The 26307-nt window shown below is 35.2% G+C and overlaps 1 protein-coding gene across 1 annotated transcript; it reads left to right on the top strand.

Annotated features, from left to right (window-relative positions):
• The first annotated feature begins 71 nt into the window (after positions 1–71).
• Positions 72–26258, top strand: LOC128676382 (uncharacterized protein). Its single transcript, XM_053756473.2, has 8 exons — positions 72–175; positions 1704–1755; positions 18129–18187; positions 19392–19548; positions 20223–20403; positions 21209–21365; positions 22536–22687; positions 23331–26258. Exons 1-8 carry the CDS (start codon positions 109–111, stop codon positions 23337–23339), a joined length of 834 nt encoding a protein of 277 aa, XP_053612448.1. The 5' UTR covers positions 72–108; the 3' UTR covers positions 23340–26258.
• Positions 26259–26307: the final 49 nt, after the last annotated feature.

Below are 26307 nucleotides of genomic sequence, written 5' to 3' on the forward strand. Positions count from 1 at the left end.
ATACTCAGTAGAATTAAGTTGTCAAATTGACAGCTTTAATTTTCGAAATTGATAATAGCTGGCAACTCAGCACCAGCTTTGGCAGTTGGCTTCGCTGTCAAACGGAAAATGGCAGCGACGAGTGTTGTCGTTCTCGACAGAGGCAACAATACAACTTGTACCGTAAATCTTTTCGGTGAGTGAGATTTTATAATAAATATTATATTTTGTTATTAAGATTAGGTTGAAATTTCGATTTTGTTTTTATAACTAAGGCATTATCTTCATAGTTCAACAGCGGTATAACCTGCAACTTCTTTATTTATATTCGTGGGGACGCGCGGAACTTTTGAAATTGTATGTTATTTAATTTTTAATAATCTACTAGCTGTTACATACTTAATTTTCGTAGAATGAATACATTTTATTAAAAATCATTATGTAGTCAATTACGTTGCAGCTGTTTAATAGTTTCAAGTGAGTCTGTTTTTTCATCTCAGTGAATAAAGTTGTCTGCGGTGATTATGACCTTGACTATTGGATTGTAGGAAGTAAACTGTATATAGGTAGGTACCTACTTGCTTTTAAATTGTAGGTTGGTTTTTGATGTACTCACAAAAAATATTCATAAGTCATACACCACCTAGCAATATTAATATATCATATCACAAGGAAGTGAGTGTAACCCAAAATACTGGCACAGAAATATCAAGATAACAATAATAAAGTTCTACTAATATTAGAAATGCAAAAGTTTGTATGTACGTTACTCAATAACGAAAATACTAGTTATTGGATTTTCATGAATATTGGTACACGCTAGAATAGCAATAAGTATGCTAGATTAGTAATAAGTGCTTTTATATCGAAATTCCTGTGGCAGGCCATAGCTGTATATTGGCAAAGTTTTTTTATGGCAGTGTTGGATATAATTATTTAATTAAGTTACAATATAAATCTCGAACAAAAAATAGGACTATAAGGGGTGTTAGGTGAAAGTGATGTGAAGTTCTTGTCACATATATTATTAAATAAATGTTATACAAAACGATAGAAATATTTTTTACACAAATTTTAAAAGGAAATTTTAAGAATTATCACACTTAAGATAACATTGTTACATTATGTAAAGTGCAAATACAATATCCTTAATTAAATTTATTTTAAACTTCATAACCCACTTGGTCCACCTGGTATAGATCTGAAATTCAAACTTTAGTTTATTTACTTATATACTTATGAAATACTTGATAGTGAATATATGTAAACTAAGTAAGTAAAAAAAAAACACTTAGTTTTTTGTTACAAGGTAAACAATACTCAAAGTAGGTATATATTTATGTTTAAAATCAAACCAAATTTTGTTTTGCATTCATACATGTTAAAGTCTATTAACATATAATAATCACAAATATAATTTCCGAAAAAGTCTAATTTAATTTATATTGCTGTAAAAATCAGAAAAAGACATGGTAAGATTGTTTACATTATAGGATTTGTAAGAAAAAACAGAGCTATTTGGATAATATCACATATTAAATTAATTCAAATATGTTTCAGGCTGAGCTAAGCTAGCTATAAGCTATATTTATTTTATACAATTATTTAATTCTAAAAATTACTATGAAATAATATGTACGCAATTACAATAAAAATGTCATTGTTTCAATATTTTACTATTAATTTAACACTTGAGCATTTTAATGAAAGCTGTTTTGTTTTAGGAGCTACGGTGGTATCATGGAGGGTTAACAATCAAGAACAATTATTTGTAAGGTGAGTTTAATTTAAATGAAACTGAAAAATGTATAAATTATAATTTTATGTTAAAAGAACGAATGAGAATGTCATAAAAAGCTTATGTTGCTATTATAATCTTCATAATTAATATAAACTTTATTTTTCTATATAAAGTTGCACCCTGTTGTTTCTATATTAAAATTTCAAGGACTATGATAAAATATTTATTCTGCTATTTTCTTTTATAGCATGAAATATTATAAAAAAATACGAATTATTATGAACTAGCGCTTCGCTCGTTACTTCGTCTGCCATAAATAAAACGTACTAATGTAACAATGTTGCACATGGAGGTCACTGTGCTAAAAATCGGTCCAGTAGTTTCTGAATATCGAGAAACATAGGTATAAGTAGTTTAATAATGTCATTATGGTTGTAAGAATAGAATATTATTTATGTGCAAATGAATAAGCTCTGCAAACGCAATTTAATTTTCCATATCAACACATCTAATTAATAATTATAATTTATTTACGAATGATTAATTATGAGTTCGACACCATGTAATTATTCGCAATAAGACTTGTGCTTATATTAGCATTAATATAAATCTTGATGTTGTTTTAAGCAATATATGTGTAGCTTAATACTCCTGACATTATTTACTTAAATTATCTGCAAATTAAGACGAAGTCAAATTATAGACTGTGTCGAGAAAGAATAATTTTGCACTGTCCAACTGTCAATGTCCAGTTAATAAGTTAAAAGCCCGCAATCTTACTTTTTGAGCTTCAAATACCCTATCTGTAATTTCAATTACTTTCCTTTTTATAAAAATTTCGAATGTCATATTCCTATGTTGCTTTAAATACATATAATTTGTATTATATGACACATACTTCTTTTTTAGTGAAATAAATAATCTCACTTCAGTTTACAGAAAATTATTTGATTGTACAATTTCAAAAAGCTCATTCTTTAATTAAACTTAATTATAATTTCTAAAACATTCGGCCATAATACCTTTTGAACAATACTATTGTAAAATTTGTCTCTAAAAATAAAAATTACAAGATAAGTATGTAAATGTTTCCGAATAACGAAAATCAAGTTTATCATGGTTTTTTATTTGAAATAGGAAAAATTTTATCATCAGAAATATTATCGAAATTTTTTACTGAAAATAAAATCTACACAATAGATGTCAAAACGAAATTAAAAATACCACACTCCTTACGTCCAATATTGTAAACGAGGTCTTAAAATCGTGTCCACGTTTGGGCTGGTTGGACTTTTTCTAAGACTAGCTAGTTTGGTTTCCAAACACATTCGATCCTATGAATTTTGTGACCTGTCTCGTATGCAGCTGAAGTCAAATTAGATTACAGACTTATAGCTGGTTACTTCTCAGGTCAGCACAGCGTCGGAGCCCAGATTCGGAGCTATATTTTGACAAATATAAGGTCAAAAGTTTCTTAAAGTTTACTCATAGTTTGTAATTTTTATAGCTAGATTCAAGGTTCGTGGTCCACAAAGCACAGCCTTCATAGTCACAAGCGCAGCTGGACACTTCTGTATAAAATTGCCGCATGTCTGATTGCTATCGTTCAGAGAAACTTCCGTTCCGAGCTGTTTCGTGCTTAATCTCAATAAAAGATATCAGTATTCAGTAGTTAGTTAGTTCCTAGTAAATCAGCGGGAGTTATCATGACCATTAAAGCATAAATGCTGCGTTTACACGGTCAAAAACTTTGATCTAAAGACACGGAATAGGTCGCAGTTTCAAATGATTTCAATATTTCTATTATGTATATATGGTATATGTATATTCAGCAAAAAATCTATTGAATCATTGTCGAAAAAAAATTATTCACTAAAAGCCTGTTGTGACTTCGATCGATTCAATTAAAATAGTGTAAGTTATACATTTTTAATGAATTAATGTTAGAATTTTTAATGAAAAAAATATGAAAAATGAGTGAATGTTTCTCAGCTTGGGGCTACCAAAAGCAAATGCGCTGCCTTACCTCAAGGAGATTGCACATGGCTTTACTCGAAAATATCGCATATCCATCATTTCCAACATTGCGTTAATTGAAAAAATAATTAAATTATCCCTGGTAGGGATGTGTGCAATAGAAGAATTCATCACAGGACGTGGCGCGTAGGTACGCTCATAATCAATGTCTTCAAAATAATCGTTTGATTTTATCTAACAGCCTAATTCAAACTTTTTTGAGTTAACAGCCTAATTCACATTTTTGAGTATATTTATCAAAATGGCGCCGGTTCGGAGGAATTACTTTGAAAAAATCTGGCCGTCAGTGTATCCGCGTGCAAACGAGCGGTTTCCGCTAATGATACGTGCTCGGCTGAGAAGTCTACTCGGACGATGACTGGGCTTTTGGTTCTTGAGATTTTCAATACAACAGCAATATTATTATATCATTTATATTATTCTTCTCGTGTTGTTCTTCCTACCTTTCTAAGGAAGGTATGGTATCAGGTGGACCAAGGATATTCATGTCCATTTCCTAATTATCGGCACACACAATACAACCTGTTGTATTTTAATTTTTTCATAAAAATAGAATTTGGGTCAAATTTTTTGAAAAACATGAATGGTTGGCGGATGTATCATAGCATTACTGCCACTACGAAATAAACATACAATTAACAATACTACTTTGCTTCCACTGTCGGGTGGAATACAATACTTGCATAGAACAAATAAACCCATATTTCATGATAACACACTATTGGGCACATCACACAAGATCATGTCATGACAGCTTGTGTTTTCCGGTCCTAGGGACTCCTCTAAAGATTCATTCATGTCCTTTGTGTGGAAATATTCTCGTAAATTTGCAGAATATTTATGTAATACACGTTATCTATCATTATGTAGCTTGAACATTGTAACGTGTGTTATTGCGAAGTTATAAACAAGTTTCTTTTTTTCATATTATGTAGATATATGACTTTAATGAAATAATAACAGAAATTACTGATTCGATGAAACTTTTTATCACCCGACCTGTGTTTGCATACCTAACGTGACTTGCATTCTACGATGCAATTTCTCCGCAGATTGGATCACGCGTAATAACTCATGTTTTATCGCAATTAATTCTAAATCAATTTAGAGGCGCACGTATTGTGCGGATGCAATTTGGCGCGGAGACAAAAAACGGTCTCTCAGAGAATGGCTCTAACAAACGACCGACTGGCGCTAATGATTCTATGTGCGACATAGCTATAGCCACAAGTATAGCTAGGACCTAATGTGAGGTGGCTAGGGGTAGGGAACGCTTGATTTCTTTATATTTATATGTTCGTAGTTGTATTTCTTGGCTATCATTTCAGGATTTAAGGCTCGGTTTGATATTTCTGGTTCAACAATCCCTAAAATTGACTTGGTATAGCTGATAGTGTAGGAGATATTGTTAGTTATGAAAGCTCCTAAGAATTTCTGTTATCTATAGTCTATATGAGGATATATGTTCAGCCATTTTGTATTTTTAGTTTGCTCATAATAAATTGATTTCCATGGAATGTAGTATTTTGTCTTATAGTTATATCTCTAACACGTATCTTTATCTCTACGTTTATTGCGGCATCCATTTCAATTTCCTGTCCAAGTCTAGATGTTGACTGATTTCGAAACTATCTTGTGCAGTTCTTTGTGGTTTCTATGGCAATTGACAAAAAATAGATTTTATCTTTATTGAGACAATTAGTAACGGACCAGAATTAAATATTTATAAGGATCGTGATGTGACGCTATCACTAGGTATAGCTAGCATCAGATAACATTTATTGTAGTCCTAGACTAGACGCATATTCATTTCTTGTTCCGAAATATTAAGGGTCTGTGCGTGATTTTCTAAATTAAATAACGTGTGACTGGCATGTTCGCGGTTGGTTCGAGCAAAAACTTGTCGGCACGCGCCTTCTGTTCTAATATCCAATATAGTAGTTGTACTCGCGCGTTTTTTGCGCCCGTGTGGACGGCGGACGTGACCAACGCTTGACCCTTTTATGACTGAGGGATTTTCGACCGTCCGATCAGACTTTTGCATAAGTCAATTTATAACGTTCTTATCCCATATCCTATCCCGGCTTACACAAATTTCAATACAAGTATTATCGTATAAATTACCACGTTAAACCTTGTTGATTTGATTTTAATGCTACGTGTAAGTTTTAGGATCTTAAAATTTGAATTTAAAAGTAAATCTGTATTGTTTAATATTATAATTATCATCTTTAAGAATTCCATTGTTCACATCCGCGTTGTTGAGTTTTGCTTGTTTTTTCTTTTTTGCATGAAGCCATTCTTGAGACCGGCATCTTTTGCGATTAAAAATACTATAATGAGAGAAGTGAGCGTCTCTTTCTTCGTTCTACATTTTAACTGTAAACAGTACATAGTAGTACATCTAACAGTCTAAAATGTAATCCAAAGCTAAAATTTTCATAATTTCTCATTTCTAATTATTCCGCTTGACCGTTTGGACATGAAAGTTAAACAACAGTGTTTTAGTAACACCCCTAGCGTGGCGATAACGAAGTTGGCCGGCCGTCGGCACATCCCTGCGGGTGGCTGGAGCGTGCGGTGGCCCGCCCCTGCTCTCCGCGTCTTGTTTTTGTGGTCCCGTCTGCAGCCCCGAGTCGCCGCTACTTTCTTCCCGTATCCCCCCCCCCCCCGTGCCATCCCGCACCGCCGATGACAAATGGTCCCCGAACTCCCCACTCGCCCCCTCGGCCCGCTAATGCCCAGATAATTTTATGCCGCTCCCGATGCACAGACAAAGCCAGGATGGGATGACCGCGAGATTACACCATCGATCGTCGACGCGCGTCAATGAGTGCAAGCCTTATTTTATGCCGAGCTTCACGGATCAGCGCTTGTGGAGACGGGTTTATCGCACCATTAGATGGAAAATTTACGACGCTTGCGATTATTATTTATTCACTTCGTTTTCCTATCGAATCGATATAAACTGTCTACAATTAGTCTTGGAATGGATGAGATGTTTAAAACCTGATAGACTGTTTCGCTTTTCGATTTAAGAAGAAAAGGCTAGTCGCTTTTGAATAGTTTGTAGTTTATAAAAATAAAACAAGACAAGAGTAAAGAATGTCAGCGTCACCCATCCAGCGGCCGACCTCTCGTCAGCCGCCGGTCACACGCCATTGACTCCGCTGAATAGCCGGCCGCTCCACTACCACAGCTTCAACTCTTTTGACTAGGCTCGATGTAAATTACTCGGGTGCTACGGCTAATTGATATTATTTTTATCTAAACTTGCTATTATAGCCGCTAAAATATTTTTATTTATTAAGAACTAAAGAGATTTTTCGTCAAGATACTTGTTCATTGATATTGAGCAAACTCAACGAAGTGTCCAGTCTACGTGCTTGCCCCATTACCGCACGTTGTACACATGTTGTATTTTTTGCCGCGACTTAACATCCAAGACATTGTCACACAAGATCGACATCTGGGATGAAATTCAATAGGCCTGCGCCCAAAGCATCGCTCCAGTCAATTCTACATTGGCAGCTTTACCGGATCAATTTGTGATTTAGTAATGCAACACCCACTTTCAAAATTCATTGTCTCAGTGCTTAGATTGTGATTTAGTACAATTATCCTTTAGGTTTGCTAACTCGGACATGATTTATTTCCAGCTATAACCGTACATACATAATTATTATTACATATCCGTAATTATATGTTGTGAGGACGATTTATCACAATTAAGACGTCTTTTAAAATTTTTGACGTGAATCCTCATCACGGCAGTCGTTCTTGACCTTTTGGTATCCAGTATTTACATCTAATGATGCGGTATAGAATAAACCTATCTTAAGGTGGTTAATTTAATAGATTTAGTATGTTATTTTGATATAGAAAATTCACAATGTGCGAAACGTTTTTAAATTTAGTTATTGCAGGGAAATCTCGAGAGGAAAGGTAATTTATCTCTGTCACTTCTTTGCTCGACTAAGATGTAACTCATAGCATTATTTGGGTGCTTATTATCATCCTACGCTTCCATTGCGTGGTGATCACAATTTTCGTCGGTCCGTGATAACTCTGCCTTTTGTTTGGGCGTGTAATTATGTAGCTTGGTGTAGAGCGCACGCGATTCGGCTGTGGAGCACTCGAGTCTACAAGATGCATGACATCATCGAATTTGTCTCGTAGCGGCCTTACATGGTCACGGTGTATGTATGATCTATCGGCTAATGTTGCGCACCAGCTGATAGAGATCGTGACGCGGCTTTTCGTTCGGGATCCGGCTAAAAATGGTCACATTGGCTCGTTGTCGACACCGCTTTTTGTATGTTAGAGATTGATACTATGACATGTAGTTTGATACCTCAGACTGGGTCATCAAAGGCTTATTGAATATAACTTTAATATAATTAATTTTTTATTAAACTTAAAGATTATGAAGAAATAGATATCAGAAGTTGGTATTTCATTATTGTGTTTTGTTTTTTAAATTGCGGTCAATTTACTGACAAAAAATCATAATTGAATTTTGTCAAATATCTGGTAATATTATTTGATGGCTTTGGCTAGCTTGTTTCTTGTGACGCTAATACCCTATTACAATCTTGGTTATAATTTTGGGCAAAAGTGCATTTGTCCGGTCCCTAGAAACTTCACAGCCACTGTAAATACAAAGCATGAAATAGGCAACCGCAACCTTGGAGACGTTTGTCTCCGAGATTCTGGTTAATCGGCTTATCTGGCAGCGGGGTGTTTGTAAATTGGCGCTGTTAGGTCGCCACCGCAGCCCGGGGCGGAGTCGCCTTATTAATCGGCTGTCCCGAGCATCTGCGCGCTATTTACAGGCTGACCCGTGTCGCAAGGGGAGGTTGTTGTGCGACCACTTACTTCACTCACTTCTTGTCCTGCGTTTGTCTCTGTCCTGTCTTACTTACTTTTATAAGGACCTTCATTAACTATCCAGTTTAATGGAATAACATCAGTGTTGCTATTATTATAGCTACGTACGTCCGAAGCCCATGTGTTTGGGCACAAATGATCTTTGCATTTTTTATGATTAATTATCTCGTTGATGGATTTTGAAAGGCCGCTAATTCTATTACGCAATATTATTTAAATTCAAATGTCTAGAACTGGAGGCGTGTTAGTAGCAAATAGCAAACGCATTTATTTGCAGCTAAAGCGCAAGCGAAGCATATCTTATTGAATTTATAAATTACTGTAATCCACCATACTGTAATGCTTGATAATTTTAAACACTTATTTGAGTTCCTAGTTGCTTAATTAACTAATGCACTGCACTGATGTTATAAGTGTTAACGTGCTATATACATTGTGAAAAACAAGGAAGCATGAGTCAGCCATCAATCACTGAACATTTAGATTTTCTAAATTATTTTATAATGTGTTTGAAGAATTGTATACACCTAGATGCTTCGATGATTGTAAAGGTGTATTGGACGTCATTACAATTTGTGATGTATGGTGAAGAGAACAGACATTAATTTGGTAAAATAATGAAGCAGTTTTAATACAAATAACAGGTATCTATTGTTTTCAAAGACCAAAGTCTGTTTATTGTGCTCAGGTTTACTATTTAATACATGTCTGGCAACTCCAAGCTAATTCTATTATACGGACGATTATTAGGATTATTGTCTGGTTATATTTATAGTTTTTATTAATCTGACTTGGCAATAAACATGAAAGAAAAGTTAGTCTTGATTTGTGGTACTATTAGTAGCACTTTATCCCTATGAAGTGCGTCGGTTTCATCTTTCATCCTCATTACTTAGTACTGACCCATGTTTTATGGTTCCTCTTGCATTTACATACAAAGCTCTTGATTAGTTTGTCCACTTTGTGGTGTCAGATTTTAGTCAAGTCGCCTATTACCTATCGCCAATTATTGATAAGTTGTTATATAGTCGTTCGTATACACACAAATCGAATCGCGAAAGCGACCGTGCATACGTGCATTTCTCTTTACCTTCGCAGCAAGTAACTAAATAGTTATAGTATATATTGTTAACTAAATACTATGTATAGACGCCTCTTGCTGCAACCCACGTTAGTTCCGATATTTCACTTCCTAGGATCGGTAGGGCAGCAGCTGTTGACTCAAATTCTCTACAGGCAAGTCATACATTTGAAGGGCGAAGTACTTGTGAAATCACAGACGCACTGCTCCAATCATATAATAAATCTATATTATGTACTGAGTTTCAATCGATCAGACTGGAAACCAAAGGAAATTAAGAGTCACTTTTCTTCATAATTTTATTCTTCATTGCTGAGAATAGTGGTCATTATGTGGAATGAAACACACATTACGACTTTCTTGGCACTATTAATGGAGTGGTTTGCCTTTGCCTTCTCAATTTCACACACAAATTGACAATCAACCAAAGTGCAGGTTTCCTCACGTTTTCGATCACCGGAAGCAAGCGGAATGAAAATACATGAGTAAGATTGGTATACAAACTTATATTGCACAAGAAGGATTCAAACCTGGGACCTTTCGTTTCACAGGTGGCTTTATCATTACATAACCACCGCTTCAATTAAAATACTAAATATATACTGTGGCATGAATCTTACTAATTAAATGGAACATTTATATAGCTAAGTTGCTATTTTGATAAGTTGACTCCTACGATTGGACTACATTTTAATAAGTTATTAATAGCAATGAATGTGCATTAATTGAGTATAAATTGTCCATGTCCAAATGTGAAGAGTTAGGATCTGTTGTCACTTGGAAAGTTGCGAAAATCGTTAACTCTAGAACCCTAATCTGACTTTAAAAACAATGGTTGTTCCACACATTTTCTATTAAATGATTATTCCCAAAAACTTACATCTTAAAAAACCTGCTGAAACCCTTAGGATAGTTAATGATATATGTCCCTTTGATTTCCCTTGTTATAATATAGACAGACAGCAGATAGTTTTTAAATTAAAAAGAAGTGATAAAAATAATTAAGTATTTTTTTTTAGGATTATGATTTCCGCTTAGTTGACTATTAATTCGAACTAAGGAATAAAATAGAATTCATTAGGTGGTGATTTCCAACAAAAATATTCAGGTGAACACTATTTAAAACATACAGACAGACAAATAAGATAATAGTTTATCAGTGAGTCATCATTTTTTGAAATCCAAGGTGCTGAGCTGACGTTCAATCCAGCATTTGGGACATGTGGACGGTGAACAATGGGCCGCCATTGTTTTATTTTCTTTTATTCTTCTCAACAGACACGACGGGTGAACTTATCATTAACTTTCCTGTGGGCCAAATGTTGTAAAATCAACATTTACTTGTTCCCATTACATTCTCGGCTATGACCCCTCAAAGCCCACTTTGTTTTATACCAAATTTTTATACACAGCCGTCGGCTGTGGTTTTGTAGAAACCACAACCGTGACGTGAAACCTCTGGAAATAAAGACATGTTATTTTGGTTTAATTGCGAGAAAAATTACTTTCAGTATTGAAGTTGCCATTACTATTAAATATGTATAAAATAAATTATATTAATTTCTTGTAACAATGCGTTTATCGTACAAATAGAATCTCAACATTAAACTAATGAGTTGCAATTTTATTTACGAAGTACAAGTAATTATCTATGCTGTCTGAACAAATGTTGTTTTAAGTATTTATTACATTTATTGCTACTTATTACACGCTATAATTAATTTTATAACGTTCTGAAGTTTGATACTTTTCCTCGCCAGTTAGCATGTCAGTTGTTGTTCTAGTTAAATTACAAATTGTTTGTATTTATTTAGAACTAGATGCGCCTTGGGGCTTCGCTACCGAGGGAATTTGTTATTCCAGTTATATTCTACCCGGGTACCAAATTCTAAAACAATCGGTCCAGTAGATTTTGTGTAAAAGAGTAACAAACCTATACGTATATAAGCATTTTTACAAACTTTATTTTTTTAAGGGATTTTTTCATTTTATATTGATTAGTTAAGGTTGATATTGATGTCGTAAGGTCATTATTCAAGGTGTATCAAGAATACTTTTAGTATACGGGCTTAGTAGATAGCGTGAAGTAACAAATTATAAACCCACTTTCGCTTTCACACTATTAGTTGGGATAAGCAACAGAGAATTTAAATTGAAAACTAATTGAGCATTCCAAAAGTTTAATACGAAGCGACAAGTTTTACGGCAACCAATAATTACTTGAAGAATTTTATAAGTATGACTTCGTATTGACATCGTAAAAATGGCTGCTCCAGACGTTAATAGCATAACTGTTTATTTAAATTAATTGATCATAATTCCAGTGCAGCTACTGGCAAAATACTGGTTTCCAGCGAACAGTATTGAACGGGGGCTGGTAATACCATTCAGAAGCCTTAGTGCGAGTTTACAATTAACTTCACACTATAGCAGCTTTTCAAAGATTCGATAGTGAAAATTGCGTTGTGGCCCGTGATTCCGCCGTAGAATATTATAAGTCTACATCCTCCCGTGGATGCCACGAAGGGACACAGCCTCCAGCTTTGGCAGTTGACAGACGAATAAGCATTCTGACGGTGTGTTGTAAAACCACAGTCGAATCAAAATTTAATTGGTTTTCATTGACTCAGGGCGGGTTTCGTTGACATGCGAAGATGAGAGGGTGAAAAGATTGCAAACTCGCACTGCAGCCAGTTGACTAGTCCCATGCAGACAGGGTAATTATACCGGTATCGGGACGCGGCTAGACTGTCTAAAACGTTTCTAATTACCACCTCGCATTGTCCCTTCGACCTTTAATTTGTCCACGATAGCTCTAACTCCACTAGCTATTTTTTCCCCGAACCCGTTTACTGCCTTTTCTTAATATGTCAAGTAACACGCTCCGAGTCATTAACTCTATAGCGCTTCAAATAGCTTCTGATGCGCTTTTTGCTCTACAACCTTTTTTCATAACACAACAAGTTAAATAATTAAAGGATTCATTAACTACTAGGAAGGGTGTTTATTGAACGTAACTTTTTCTAGAGTAGATTATTGTTATCAACGTTTTTACTAGATAAATGTTAGTGTTATGTTTTTTATTCAAAGCACATATTAGGGCAGATGATTACATTGTTTTTAAATTACGTTAATATTACACGGAGACGCCCCAGGCTTATGAGCGTTGTGGCAATAATAATGGAATACCGTTCATGGGCATAACAGGTTAGTAGCCTCTTTGTAATACTACAGTATGGAGTAATTACGAAGTTATCGTGCAAGGGTCGAGGGACCAAGAGTATAGGACGCTATGGGCTGACCATGTACACAAACTAATTGCCTTTGTACGACATAAAAATCAAATACAATAAATAATTACAACTGTTGTTAAATCATATAAGTATAGGGTCACTTCATATCAGTTAGATCTTATCCATAACACTAATCCAAGGAAAATGTTAGGTTATTAGTTGTTTTTTTTTTCTCAGAGGCACTAAAAAGAAATCCGTTCTAGCCCTTTGCAAATAAAAAAGTAAATTGTGATGTGAATTTCAGTGATTTTGGGTTACCAACCTTTTTAGAAAACTGGACCCGGGCCTGCGTACACAAATATATGCACGTAGTGTCTGCGGCAAGGAGATGCAATATGTGCATTGCCGCGGTTTCCGAGAGTTTCGTGACAACAATGTTGAGAAGCGAAGCCCGTCATATTGGTTCAATAAGGAAAGTCTTTAGAACAATGAGCATGAGAGCCGAGAAATTACTATCTACAGTTTTTACTGGCACATGCGACATGGATTGCTTCTTTGTAAGATTAGCTTAATCGCTTTTTGTGCGTTTGGTAATTGTATAAATTAAAAATATCAATTTTTTTTTTATTCGAGGAATCTTGTCTCTCTCTCTCTCAGGAAACTCTATTTAGTTAACTAGTGTTTATGCCAGTACTTAATACTATACAGTAGTCACAAAAGTCATGTCAGAAGGCTTTAGACTTTAAATAAAATCTATCAATAGTGTTAGCAATAACGTACAATGAGAAATAATATTAATTTATCTGTTTATGCATAATCAAATGTGAAATGATTCGCTGATACAATAAATGATTTTACTCAAAATCAGCCTACGTCCCGGTGGAAATTGATTTAAAATCAAGCGTAGGGAAAGCGATTGGCTCCGAAGGTATATTTATTGTCGCTATTTATCTGGCAGAGAATGGCGTGGAACGAGTTTGCTTGGAGTAAAAACTCGCCCTTCTGCCGAAGGGAATGTATCGCTCGGCGACAGTTCCCGAGGAATTCCATCCGGAATGTCTAATTAAAAGTTTATCTAGTTTGGGATAAGTCTTCTGATCATGGAGTTATTGTGTTGTTTCTGCTTTATGAGGCCGAGATTCTGCTGTTTTTGCACGCCAATGTTCCATAGGGAATTTGTGATAGCTCGCAGTTTGAGATTGTAACAACCTTAGTCACGTATGTCACGATTTTGATATTGATAGTGTACATAAGTTGATTCGTCTTTGAATTTAATAGCTAACTATCGGGTTAGCACGAATGTTTGCGAGGACGTAATTTATCGACAATGTCAAAAATTATATGGAAAATTAATAGTTAATTGTACTTTACATGTAATTTTTTTTTGGATGGTGTACATACTTGCAAAACCACGTTTCTAGCCCCATTGCAGTCTTGAAATTTAAATAACCTAAAGAGTCCTGCAGCTTTTACAGAACGATTTCAATGCGACTCAGTTCAATTTAGGTGCCTAAACTGAACTGCATTCATAGGTACTAAAAAATAATTCGATGGTACGAATTTGCAATGCAGATCAGTGAGATGATGGTAATTAGCCCCCTGAGCCTTCAGCGAGCTTTGTAGTCGTTTTTGGAGTAGGACTCTTACCTGTGACAATCTTTTCGTGCTTCTAGTTGTTTGCTAGTAACACTGAACAATTTCCACTATCCACTTTTTGAGGATCGTTGACCGAATTCTTTGGTTGCTAAAGAAATGTATTATGTAGTGGTACATAGTTGAAATTATTATGTACTATTTTTAAATAACAAGAAATTTGTCACTTTTCACATTACAAGCAATCGGCGGGAATAATCGTAGCTGAGTGTGTAAAATATTTTAAAATAAGGAATAAAATAACTTTTTTTTTGTAAGTTGCCAGTGCAACAAGAATCAAATCAAATCAAATCATTTATTCAGAAATTAGGCCTTCACAGGCACTTTTTCACGTCATATTTTAAATTAAATGATGTTTACCAAAGCTACAAACTACTAGCATTTCGGAACGACCACAGCTGAGAAGAAATGCCGAAAGAAACTCATGCAAACAGTGTTGGTCCCTATCATGCCAGAAGGGCTTACCATTTTTTAAATATAACTTTATGTATATTTTTTTATCAGTAATATAACAATGTAAGTACACAGTAAAGTACGCGGTAAAAAGGTACTGAAACATATTATGATAGTGATCAAGTGCTGATGAAAGGAAGATCCTGAACAATTGTAATATTATTATCACCAAGGATATCAAATTATGATATTGCTATGCGAACTAGGTAACATTTAATATATTTTTAATTAGTTAAATAAAATACTATACATTTCAAAAGTAATTTTGTTCAAACAGTTACATAATTACCGTACTCGTGTGTACTATGTATAATTGTTTCTTATACGAGTACATAAATGAATAAGTAATTTATTATCTCTGTTATTACATTAAAATAGTTTATCATAAAAGCATAATTTATTGAACTTGACATTAAGTTAAATAAAAAATTGCGGTAATGTGCTTATCAGCATAACTGAATATTAAATATTGAAATGTCTTAATTGCATCATTAAGTTTACGCCACTTAGCATGTTCTAGTGTCAGGCAGTCCTACCCCCATACCTTTATGGGTTACTGTTCCATACACTTAATTACACTTGAGTAGTAAAGTTTACTGGTCGTAAACTGAATTAAGTTGGGCTGTTTCGGCACACATACACGTACGTACAGCCGTCAGCACACCTATTAAACCAATCCACTATTACCGCGGTTCAAAGATCAATGTAGGGTAACTTAACTTGCACCCGACTGTACAAACGTAATTTGCTGCATAAGAGTAGTATTGGCAAGGATCATAAAAGTTTTTGTGTTTAGTCATTATGTTTAGTTATATAGTCTTTTGGTAATGTTGGTGAAATTAATAAGTATTAATGTCAACAACATTATTATTATCTTTTTTGTGGTAATTTTTGAAATAATCATAAAATTTTAATCCAATTAGGGAAATTGGATACTAGGTACATGTAAAATAATTGTGAAATAATAAAGGTAATTTCGAATATAATAATAGGCTATAAATATCTACTATCATCTGGTCAGGGAGCAGAATGTGCTAGCTGCTCCCGCGCAGATTGTAAAAGTCAATCATGAGAAAGTGCTTAAATTGTAGATTCTTCTCACAGGCGATAAACGCGATAGACGCTAAACGTTAACAACACACTTGACACTCAGTTAATTGTAGTTTACACTAACACACTAGGACACTAAATTGGATAGGTACGACTATTTTGTCACCTTTACGTCGGTAGGTAGTCGTTAAAGTCATGTTCCTTTGCCTTTCGTAAACAACACACTCGAAAAGAATAACACTTGAGAAACCAATACATTATAAAGAACATCAGTAGAACTTGCGATTGATTGGAATATTTTTGCGGTTGATTAGATCTCTTGTAAAAAGTCTGCAAGTCTGGGATGGGATTAACATTATACATTGAATATGGGATTAATGGGACCTATGTAGATCGTAGATGTCATTGTTGGAGCCGGCTCGTGTGAAATCATTGGGTCGCGGGCGCTTGATCGTGTGGGAGATGGGAGTTATTTATTGCGAACGCACAAATTATCGAGAACACAGATTGTTTCTCTAATGTTTGTTTGTCAGTTTGCTCAATAGAAATACAATAATCTGTATGAACCAATGGTTGACTGTTAGATAATGCTTTTAGCACTAAGTCCACCTATTGTGTCTTTGCAATTTTTTTTGCAAATTATGTTGTACATACAATAAAAATTTCCCTTAAAATTTACATCCTACTAATATTATAAATGCAAAAGTTTGTGAGGATATATGTGTATGTATGTTTCTTACTCATTCGTGCGAAATCTACTGGACTACTTTAATCCCGAAATTCCCACGACAAGCCATATAAACAAAATGTCTGGTCAATCTTTATTACAGACTGTAATCATACAGATAAATCCATTTACAAAATCAAATACTTCATGGAGCAAACATTCCTATTTATTTACGTATCTAAAGTAACAGCTAAATGGGAGACCGATTAATGCACATATTTGGCACAAATATCTTATGTGTGCCAAACGTGTCCATTCTTAAAATTAGAACTGTTTCAGGCTCTGAGTATGAAAATTGTTAAAATTTCTTTGTATTTTATAAAAAGAGTTGAAACACATCAAGAATGTGCTGCATGAGTGTTGTTTTTGTGTCCTCCTTGATTCGTGTGTTGGAGGTCTGACGTGGTCAGCCTCGGGTAATCGACTCGTTAATTAATATCCTTATTGGAACCAAATAATTAGCATTTGTTCCGCGTCTCCGTCACGCTGCCCGCGTCGTGTACAATTCTCTCATTAACTCCTGAATTATTCACACGACAAAAAAATCGCTGATATATCATCTGTTTACGGTTTACCGCTAAGTGGCGTGGCATCAAGTCACCTCGTTGACTTTAATTTCGATTTTTAAAGTAGTAGTTAACTACAATGGGCCAGGGTTGTAAATATGTAAGCTTCTTCATTCATACAAAGATTTTAGATGTCCTTTTTATGGCACCCTTTAAAGATTATGGAATGTCACATATGTCTGTTTACGACTTGTCGATGGAAGCTCTTTGACCGCGTCCACTCCTCGCGAACTCCGAAATGCTAAAAATGGCATAAATAATTTATACGTCGCTTGCTTCGGCTCGGTTTTTGTCGCGTCCGACCTGTCCACTGATGCATTTATAATATAAGGGTGCTTTTTGCATCGTGCCCCGGCCGCGTTGGAATGCAACCGCTAAAATTGATCTTGTTTCAAACGTGAGCTGGTGCAGTAAGTGTAAGGTGCATAGGGTAGCTGTCGGGGATACGCTGCATTGCGATGGCGGATCGGGACCGTGTATTGAGCATTCACCACGCTCGACGTGATACCCACCGGGAAATCTATAAATAAATATTATGCACATATTTGTGGGTTTGCGATGCGATGGCGCTTAAAATGGCGCTATTCTCGACTTGTGTATGTACTGAATCTGCTTATGCACCTTATATGTGCTTCTAGTGGACAGGCGGATAGGTGCTCCCCTTTTTCTATATGTAATGAATTATAAAAAGGCTTAACCGGTTTTTTCTATTTTGCAGTAAACAAGCCGTGTTCGACGGCAAACGGGCGATAAGAGGAGGGATACCGTTTGTATTTCGTAAGTATTCAATTCAGTATCATGACAACAGAAAAAACACCTTAACGCTTTCTTTATCGATGAATAAAAGCCTCAAAAGGTTATATATCTAGAGGCTCACTAAAAAAACAAATGCACTTGATGATAAACTTAAGGATAATATCATTCGACAAGTGTTGTAGTGCAACAAATAAATTGTCTTAATAATTAAGGCCAATGAGTTTCGTTTATCGGGTATTATATCCGAACATAGGTATAACAATAATTTTCTCAGTAAATAATTTATACGCATGCAAATACTTGACTACCTAAATTCTGCTGAATAACATTCGTTACGTAGTTTAAAAATCGTACAGATGGAAATTTACTTTTACTTACATAAATTAATTTAAATATAATATTCTAAAGTAATTTACCGCCTGTACTCCTAAAGGTCATTTCGGATAAAATTTTAAAATCTTTAGTTTATAAACATAAGAAGCTCGTTGAGTGAGGACTAACGATTTAGTTTCGGTTCGGGCGTCGAGAATTTCCGGCCACCTATACATTTCAAAAGTAATACACCTTTTACTAAATAACCTATACATTTAAAAATAACCTATACATTTAAAAATAAAGTGATGCGTTTGCTACCGATGGATGTTCGTATATTATGCCACAATTTAATTCATTAATTTCTGCTAAAATCATAGTCTAAATATTTTAAAATGTGATTATCATAATTTCAATTGAGGTTTTTCTACTTGTCTACAAAATTGTCTACTTGTAATATTTATTGAATAGGGCCCTGAACTGATCTTTATCAACAACAAATGTGAAAATTTTGAATAGTGAAAAATATCGCAACTCCTTTTTTGTGAAGTTGGCTGTAAAATTTTTAAAGACAGTTTATTCCAGTTAGCTCTTAACACTGTAATAACATCAGAAATGGAACCCCTAACGTGCCTTATGTCTTTATGTGATAATAGATCCAGATGATAAAAGTTATATTTTTAAAGTACCTTAAACGTATCTTAATTATTTAAAGGTCGGTACACAACGCGAAAACGTGTGTTTTTCGTGCATTACAAGTCAATTTTGCATTATGCAAAATTTTCTAATAATTTGACTTTTGTCTTTGACGATATTATTCGAGAGTGGAGCTCATAAATCATTAACAAGAGTGCAGATTTTCTCCGATATTTTTATTCACATTAATGTTATGTAATAGTGTTATGTTGTGCAGCGCAATTCGGACAATGGGCGTTTGGGCCGCAACACGGGTTCGCGCGGGTAGCGCGCTGGCACGTGGAGAAGATGCCGGAGCGACTCCCCAGCGGCGACGTCGAGGCCGTGTTCAGCTTGATGGACGACGACTTCACGCGCTCCATGTGGCACTTCCAGTGAGTACCCAGCGATTAGTAATGTCGCCCGATATGCGATTATAGTACGCCAATAGTGGAAATATCGATGAGACTTGTCCGATATTATTGCGTCTTGATAGTCGCTATGCTGTCTACAGTCATGAACTGTATCAATAGTATAGATAGTACTATCGACATCCTAACTGAACTTTGTGGTCCACTATCGATAATTCAGCAAGACTACGTACGAAGTCTAGGACAATATTCGTTTCAAATAATGCCATCTCAATTCATTTCTTTATCTAGAATGTTAAGTAGATATTGTTTACGTCATCATTATTTATGGCTGGAAAGAAATCTATGATACGCTCAGATGAGAGAGAGTGAGTAAGCATGTTGCGGCATCTCAGGTGTCGGTTGTTTGCTTGCTTTTTCCATTCTTTCAGACATATGCAACCTTAGTGTGTGTGCTATTAAGGCACACAATAAGCACAGAGCTTACATCGTAGTTGTCCATTTATTTATACTTATGACCAAGTACAAGGGAGAAAATTATTTTTTATCTAGTGACTTCAAAATAGACCAAACGGGGAAGTAGACCGATCTTTTCGCAGGGGTTTTATTTGTCTACTCGTATAAGCTTACTACCTCGACCGAAACTTCGATTTTCAACCTCAGAAAAAGTTGCATAGAATCTACAACGTAACGTTCAGATTCAGACTGACGTACCGGCTGATCCTGCGCGAGAAGGAGCTCCACTTCAACATCGGGGTGTACAACCCGAGCAAGGAGCTGACGTTCAGCTGTCAGCTGCTGCTGCACACGTACTTCAAGGTGCCGGACGTGCGCCGCTGCCAGATCACCGGCATGCACGGCTGCATGTTCATTGATAAGGTACTCTTTTTATTGATTTTGTAAACTGCTCCGGTGATGTGGTGTTAGTCTTATATGTTTCACCACTTTATGTCAGTCTTATATGTTTTCCACTTTATCATAATCTATAGGATAAAAGTATCTGCTCTGTCCAACACTTGTGAAACACATTTTTTTACGATACTTGTTCGATGGTACATAGTATCAGGTGTTTTATCAGTAAGCGATAGAATATAAGCCCTTAATTTCGTCTTGATGTCACCACAGACAATTATTCGGGCTCACGATCATTCGTAGTGCGAAATTAATAGAGTAAAACGAAATTATTTAGTATCTTCTACACTATTACTGATGCAAACGAAGCTTATTCGTGTCCTCTGCACCATTGATGGTGCAGGTCAATGGCACATAAGGTAAAACGGCACTCAAGTAGCAATTTTATTTATTTAAGTAATTTAAAAACTTTATTGCACAAAATTACAAAAAAATATATGTACTTAACGCCTTATGGCATTCGCTATCAGTCAACCGAACAGTGATAGCAAGGTGATGCTCATTATTTTTAGAACTTCCATCCAAAATCCAAACAGATTTATTACTATAATAAATAAAAAGTAACGGATATATAATTAGTAAAAAGCGGCATTTCTTTTCAGCAGTGGTCATTTTTTTTGCCGAATTGCCAGTAGTTTGTAGCTTGTGAGAAATTAATATTAATAAAACAATTGATGTGAAAAAGTGACTGTGAATTTTATAATAAATTATTTGAATTTGAATTCTAACCAAGTGAAAGTTAGAAACAAATTGAATTAATTGGTGTTCCTAGACGCGGGAAGGCACGGTGTACCAGGAGACTCGCGAGGTGGTGACCATCAACGAGTGGACGGACCGCGTCTACCAGAACACGATGCAGGAGCACATCATCACCAACGTCGTCAGCGGCCGCAAGATGCGGATACAGAAGTACAACTTCCCTGACACTGGTGAGTATTTCACTAAAACTCTTTAAAGTGTGTCTTCACCTGTTACTTTCTGTTTACTCCATGGACGTAATTCAGATTACTTAAACTAAGTCTACTGCCGACTTCCAAAGCGCTGGTGTAGAAGCGGCGCTAACGTCACCGCAGCCTTTTCTCGACGTAAATTAACAAATGTAGGTCTTACACATATTAAAAACTAGATATTGCCCGGGGCTTCTCAACCGTAGGAATTTTGAGATAAAATATAGCCTATAGCAATCTTGGATAATGAACCATTCTAATGGTAAAAGAATTTTTGAAATCGGTAAGGTAGTTTCGGAGATTACCCACCTCAAACACACAAACGCTTACGTCTTTATAATAATAGTATAGATTAAAAAAAATAATAGCATTTACTCATGTTATTCTCCGAGTTACTCTCACTACAATGTTTTACTCTACAACGATCCCTTAGGGTATTCTGAAGCGCTCGTTTCCACTAAGATCACCCGTAAAACTCACGTTTTACTCTGTTCTTAATAGGCAAGTAGACATATTTTTATTTTGACGACTATTCGTACAGTGATAAACAAGTAATTTAATATTGATAATTAAATAGGTGATTACTGTGATAATTACAATGCTTTCAAAGATATAACAAAAATAAAATCACACAGTTTAGGACTCGTCCATACGCTTCATACTAAATGACACGTAGAAGTGACGTCACAACTTACTACAATGTTCGCAAAGAAAGCTGTTTGTTCGACGACTGCATTAAATATTACATTTATTGTGATGACTTCTTAACCAAATTTTTTAGAAAAGTTTTGTTTTTTATGATGGTCTATTAGTTTTTATAATTGCATACATTTTTATAATGGACTTTCCAACCAACTTTAAATAAATAAATAAATATTAGGACAAATCACACAGATTGAGCTAGCCACAAAGTAAGTTCGAGACATGTGTTTATAGATAAACATCCAAGACCCGGGCCAATCAGAAAAAGACCATTTTCCATCATGACCCGACCGGGGTCTCTTGGTTCAGGGGCAAGCACTTTACCACTGCGCCACCGAGGTCGTCGAAATGATCCAGCTGGATTGTTACAGAATGATCCTAAATATCTATTTTATCTAGATTATACATATTTTATACAATTCTCTGACCTCGTCAACTACCCTATTCCAGTGATCTGGAACCCCTGGTCAGAGTACGCGAAGGAGATCCCAGATTTTGGCGACGACGAATTCCCAAATATGGTGTGCGTGGAGGCGGGGCGGGTGGCCGCGCCCATAGTGCTGCTGCCCGGGACTGCCTTCGAGGCCAGCCAGATACTGCAGGTATGATATCATACATACACACATACATAAACATCATATACATACATCGTGGAAGCGGCCGTTCCGAAATGCTAGTAGTTTGTAGCTTTTGTAAACGTCATTTAATTAAGAATATGACGTGAAAAAGTACCTGTGAAGGTCTAATTTCTGAATAAAATGATTTGATTTTGATTTCGAGGAAGATGGCCGTGCATCAACAAACAATTCTAATCGCATATATTCGTCTGTGCATAGCCGATAAACTACAGAGTTTACAGATAGAGACAGCTATAAAAAAGCTCTCGCTTGTGAAATTCGGATTAGATAACTATATCTGATCCATATTTGTAAAAATCGGCCAGCGATTTAGCCGTGTAAGCGTGGCATATATATATATATAATTTGGTATCAGTGTACTATCAAGGAACACTTTTTAGGTTCGTCCCTTCTGTCAGGCTCGGGCGGGAAGGAACGGTCAAGCATTTGTTTGATTTACGCAAGATATTTTATTGACCCAAGGTCAAATATGGACCTAGCGCCCGCAGATGCGGCCTACAGTTATTAAAATGACTACTCTCAGACAATGTTACAAATGAAAAAAGAAATAGGTGTCTCCTCTATGAATCTGGTCGTTTATTTGCATTTGACATTTCATACATTACAGGTGATGTAAGGTCCCGCGTCCAGCCGTCCAGTCGAGAATGTCGGTCTTCAGCGTGGGTTACACAACAGAAAACACAACATATCTCACTATAATACCATGTTATAAAATATTGGCAAACAGGCCAAACTTTGGTGGTTTCAAGTTTATATCGGAGGTTTGAAAACCAGCAATGACATACATTGCTGGTTTCACTACGCAATGCAGGTACGTTCATTATGCGCTCGAGAATAAGAATATTGTGATCAACAAATTTCAATAATGTCCAAGAGATGGCATCATCAAAATCTGTTGTAGAATTAAGGCAGATGCAGATCGAATGCGTAAAGGCCCAGCGTCATCGTTGCCTCGAAGCAGCGCGTTGCGGCCCCGTTGTTTAAGTAGGTTTGATATTGACCTGCGTCGAAACTTAATACAATTTGTGCGTGGTGCTCCGTTGATTCGTCGATGGAGCGCAACGGGTCGGAGCAATGGGGCCGGGCCCTAATGCGTAGCGGTACATAATTCCATACAATATCGCGCACCGTTACGCACCAGGCTCAATGAGACAGTTTTTATTGTCAAATTCCATGATGATTGTGCTGTTTACTGTACTTTGAACCACGATAAACGTAGCGTCAAATTCATATACGTCTGACGCTACTAAAATAAATATGCGCAATGTTTTGTTCAAACAATGGACTCTGTTACTTTTAATTTGGGTATTTTCAATTTTAAGCGGCATTGTACAAATATGTACGAATTTATTACATACGCCATTTTTCTTATGTACCTAATGCTGTCAATAATTTGTCGCAATAGATCGGGCTGTATTGTTGCAGTTAGGTTGTGCCGATTTAGTTTTATTTTAGATTAACTTGAATCACATATTGGCATTGTCTTGCCTTAATCTTGCCTTTATTAGGTGTAAACTCGGCATTATAAATTAATTTAGACGGTAGCGATACATTTTTTAATACGATCAAGTAGATTTATAGATCAAAAAATTTATTTCGGTGCAACTAAAAATTTATTTACCAAAAGAAGTTTGAAAACTTTATTCATACTTTATTTATCAGACTTTGTGTAATGAGCACTCGAACTTGTATTTTTCCGTATCATACTGTCTCTTTCACACATTATTTTAGTCAGTTTGCTAAGGTAACCTAACTTTAAATCAGTTTTGAAGCATTTGTGTAATTCTTTCTGCGACTCTGTAAGTACCTAAGCGATTTTTTAAGCAAACCAAAAGGTTTTGTAAAAACAAACGCTCAGCGTGCCTCGACGTGTAATACTACTAGCAATTTTAAGCCGGATCTAGCGCGTTGTCTACACAATCAACATGTCAATATTCAACAAAATCGTGTACACAAAATAATATTCTTTCACTACACACTTTTTGCTTAAATCAACATTTTTTTTTATTTCCGGTAAAAACGTACACACAATTTTGTTTGCTAGATTAACTGACTTTTCCTTAGCATGTGTGAATAAACATCAAATTTTGTGTTTGAATGTTTTCAAAAAACTTGGCTGGAGATCCGGCTTTAGTAATTAACATAATGTTAATCTATGAATTTTCCAATAAATGTAATGTGTGTCATTTTCGCTACATTCACCAATATAGTTGTAATTTGGTGCTCAATTAGAATGCTGCTGTAGGTTCGAGTATTTAGGCTTCGTGCCTGGGATGTTGTCTTTATAAATATTGTTAAGAATTTTGTCAATTATAATACTAATTTCGGTTGTGCTTGAAACATTCTGTTAGCGAAATAAAAACGCCAATTTATTGACAATAATATTATTTCAAGTGAATTTCAAAGTATGATAACTATTGGTTATGTAAGTTTTCTTTAAAGTGTGAAAAGTTTTCAAGTACATGATGTACCTAATATGTAAGTGTTTCTCAATAATGATAATTATGTCAGGCATTCCAAGCTCATTCCAAGTTATTAGTAAAAATATTCCATCGACTGTGTATTTTATTGTGTAACAATTTGTTTTAGTTGTTATTGTATTTTCTATGTCTTCCTAGTTTGTTATGGTGTCTAACTATAAAACCCATGTCGATATTTCTCTAATTTTCTTCAAGTTTCTGTAACACACACTGAAGTTCTCGAAGATAAAATCAATCTCGACTTTAGATTTATTTCAGTAACAACAAATACTCAGACCACTTTGTAACTTATTGTTTTAACAATGGTATAAAATAAGCATTTTTTATTGCAATAGTTTATAATGTAGTTGTGATGTTTGATAACAATGAATACTGTTTTGTTAATATCATTTATTTGTATTTTTGGGACCCGACAAAAGCCTCATATTTTGGTGGTAAAATTATTCCAGTTGACGAAATAGTTATCTACTTCCAGACGCTGTGTATAAAAATGCTTAAAATGATCATTAGAACACAAACTAAGTAACTCACACACTTATGTACAAAATGATGTGATTTTTAATTTTAAATTTATTTTGATTTTTTTATTTGGAACAATTTTTGAGGCTTTTAAGGTATACGATGTTTAATGTAAGGATATGTACTTAGCTGTAATGAGTTCCTTGTTTTTTACTATACAACCGATTGGGTAGGTGTTTATAATGATAATCCGACGTTCTATTATGTCATATCAGCATCAAAGATGTGTTATAAAAGTAATGTTATAATGTTATGTAATCTATTAGCATTTTGGTAGTATTTTGATGCTGTCTTGAAATAACTAGGATGAAGTGATAGGATTAATAAATTCTCGGTAGTTTGAAACTGAGAATCACATCTGTAGATGTAAGTTAATGATACTGACAATTTTTGTAATATCCCTGAATGTATGTCAGACGAGTCATAATGCGCATAATATGTAACTGGTATCCGGACAACAAACTGTTGCAACTGAATACATCGAAAATTAGCAACGAAGTGTACTTCCATAGGTGCAATAAAGTGAATAACTAAGATTGTTTTGTTTTAATGGACAGCGCATGTTTGTCCCTCCTCACCTATTCC

This window comes from Plodia interpunctella, chromosome 2 (genome assembly GCF_027563975.2).
Source record: "Plodia interpunctella isolate USDA-ARS_2022_Savannah chromosome 2, ilPloInte3.2, whole genome shotgun sequence".
NCBI lineage: Eukaryota > Metazoa > Arthropoda > Insecta > Lepidoptera > Pyralidae > Plodia > Plodia interpunctella.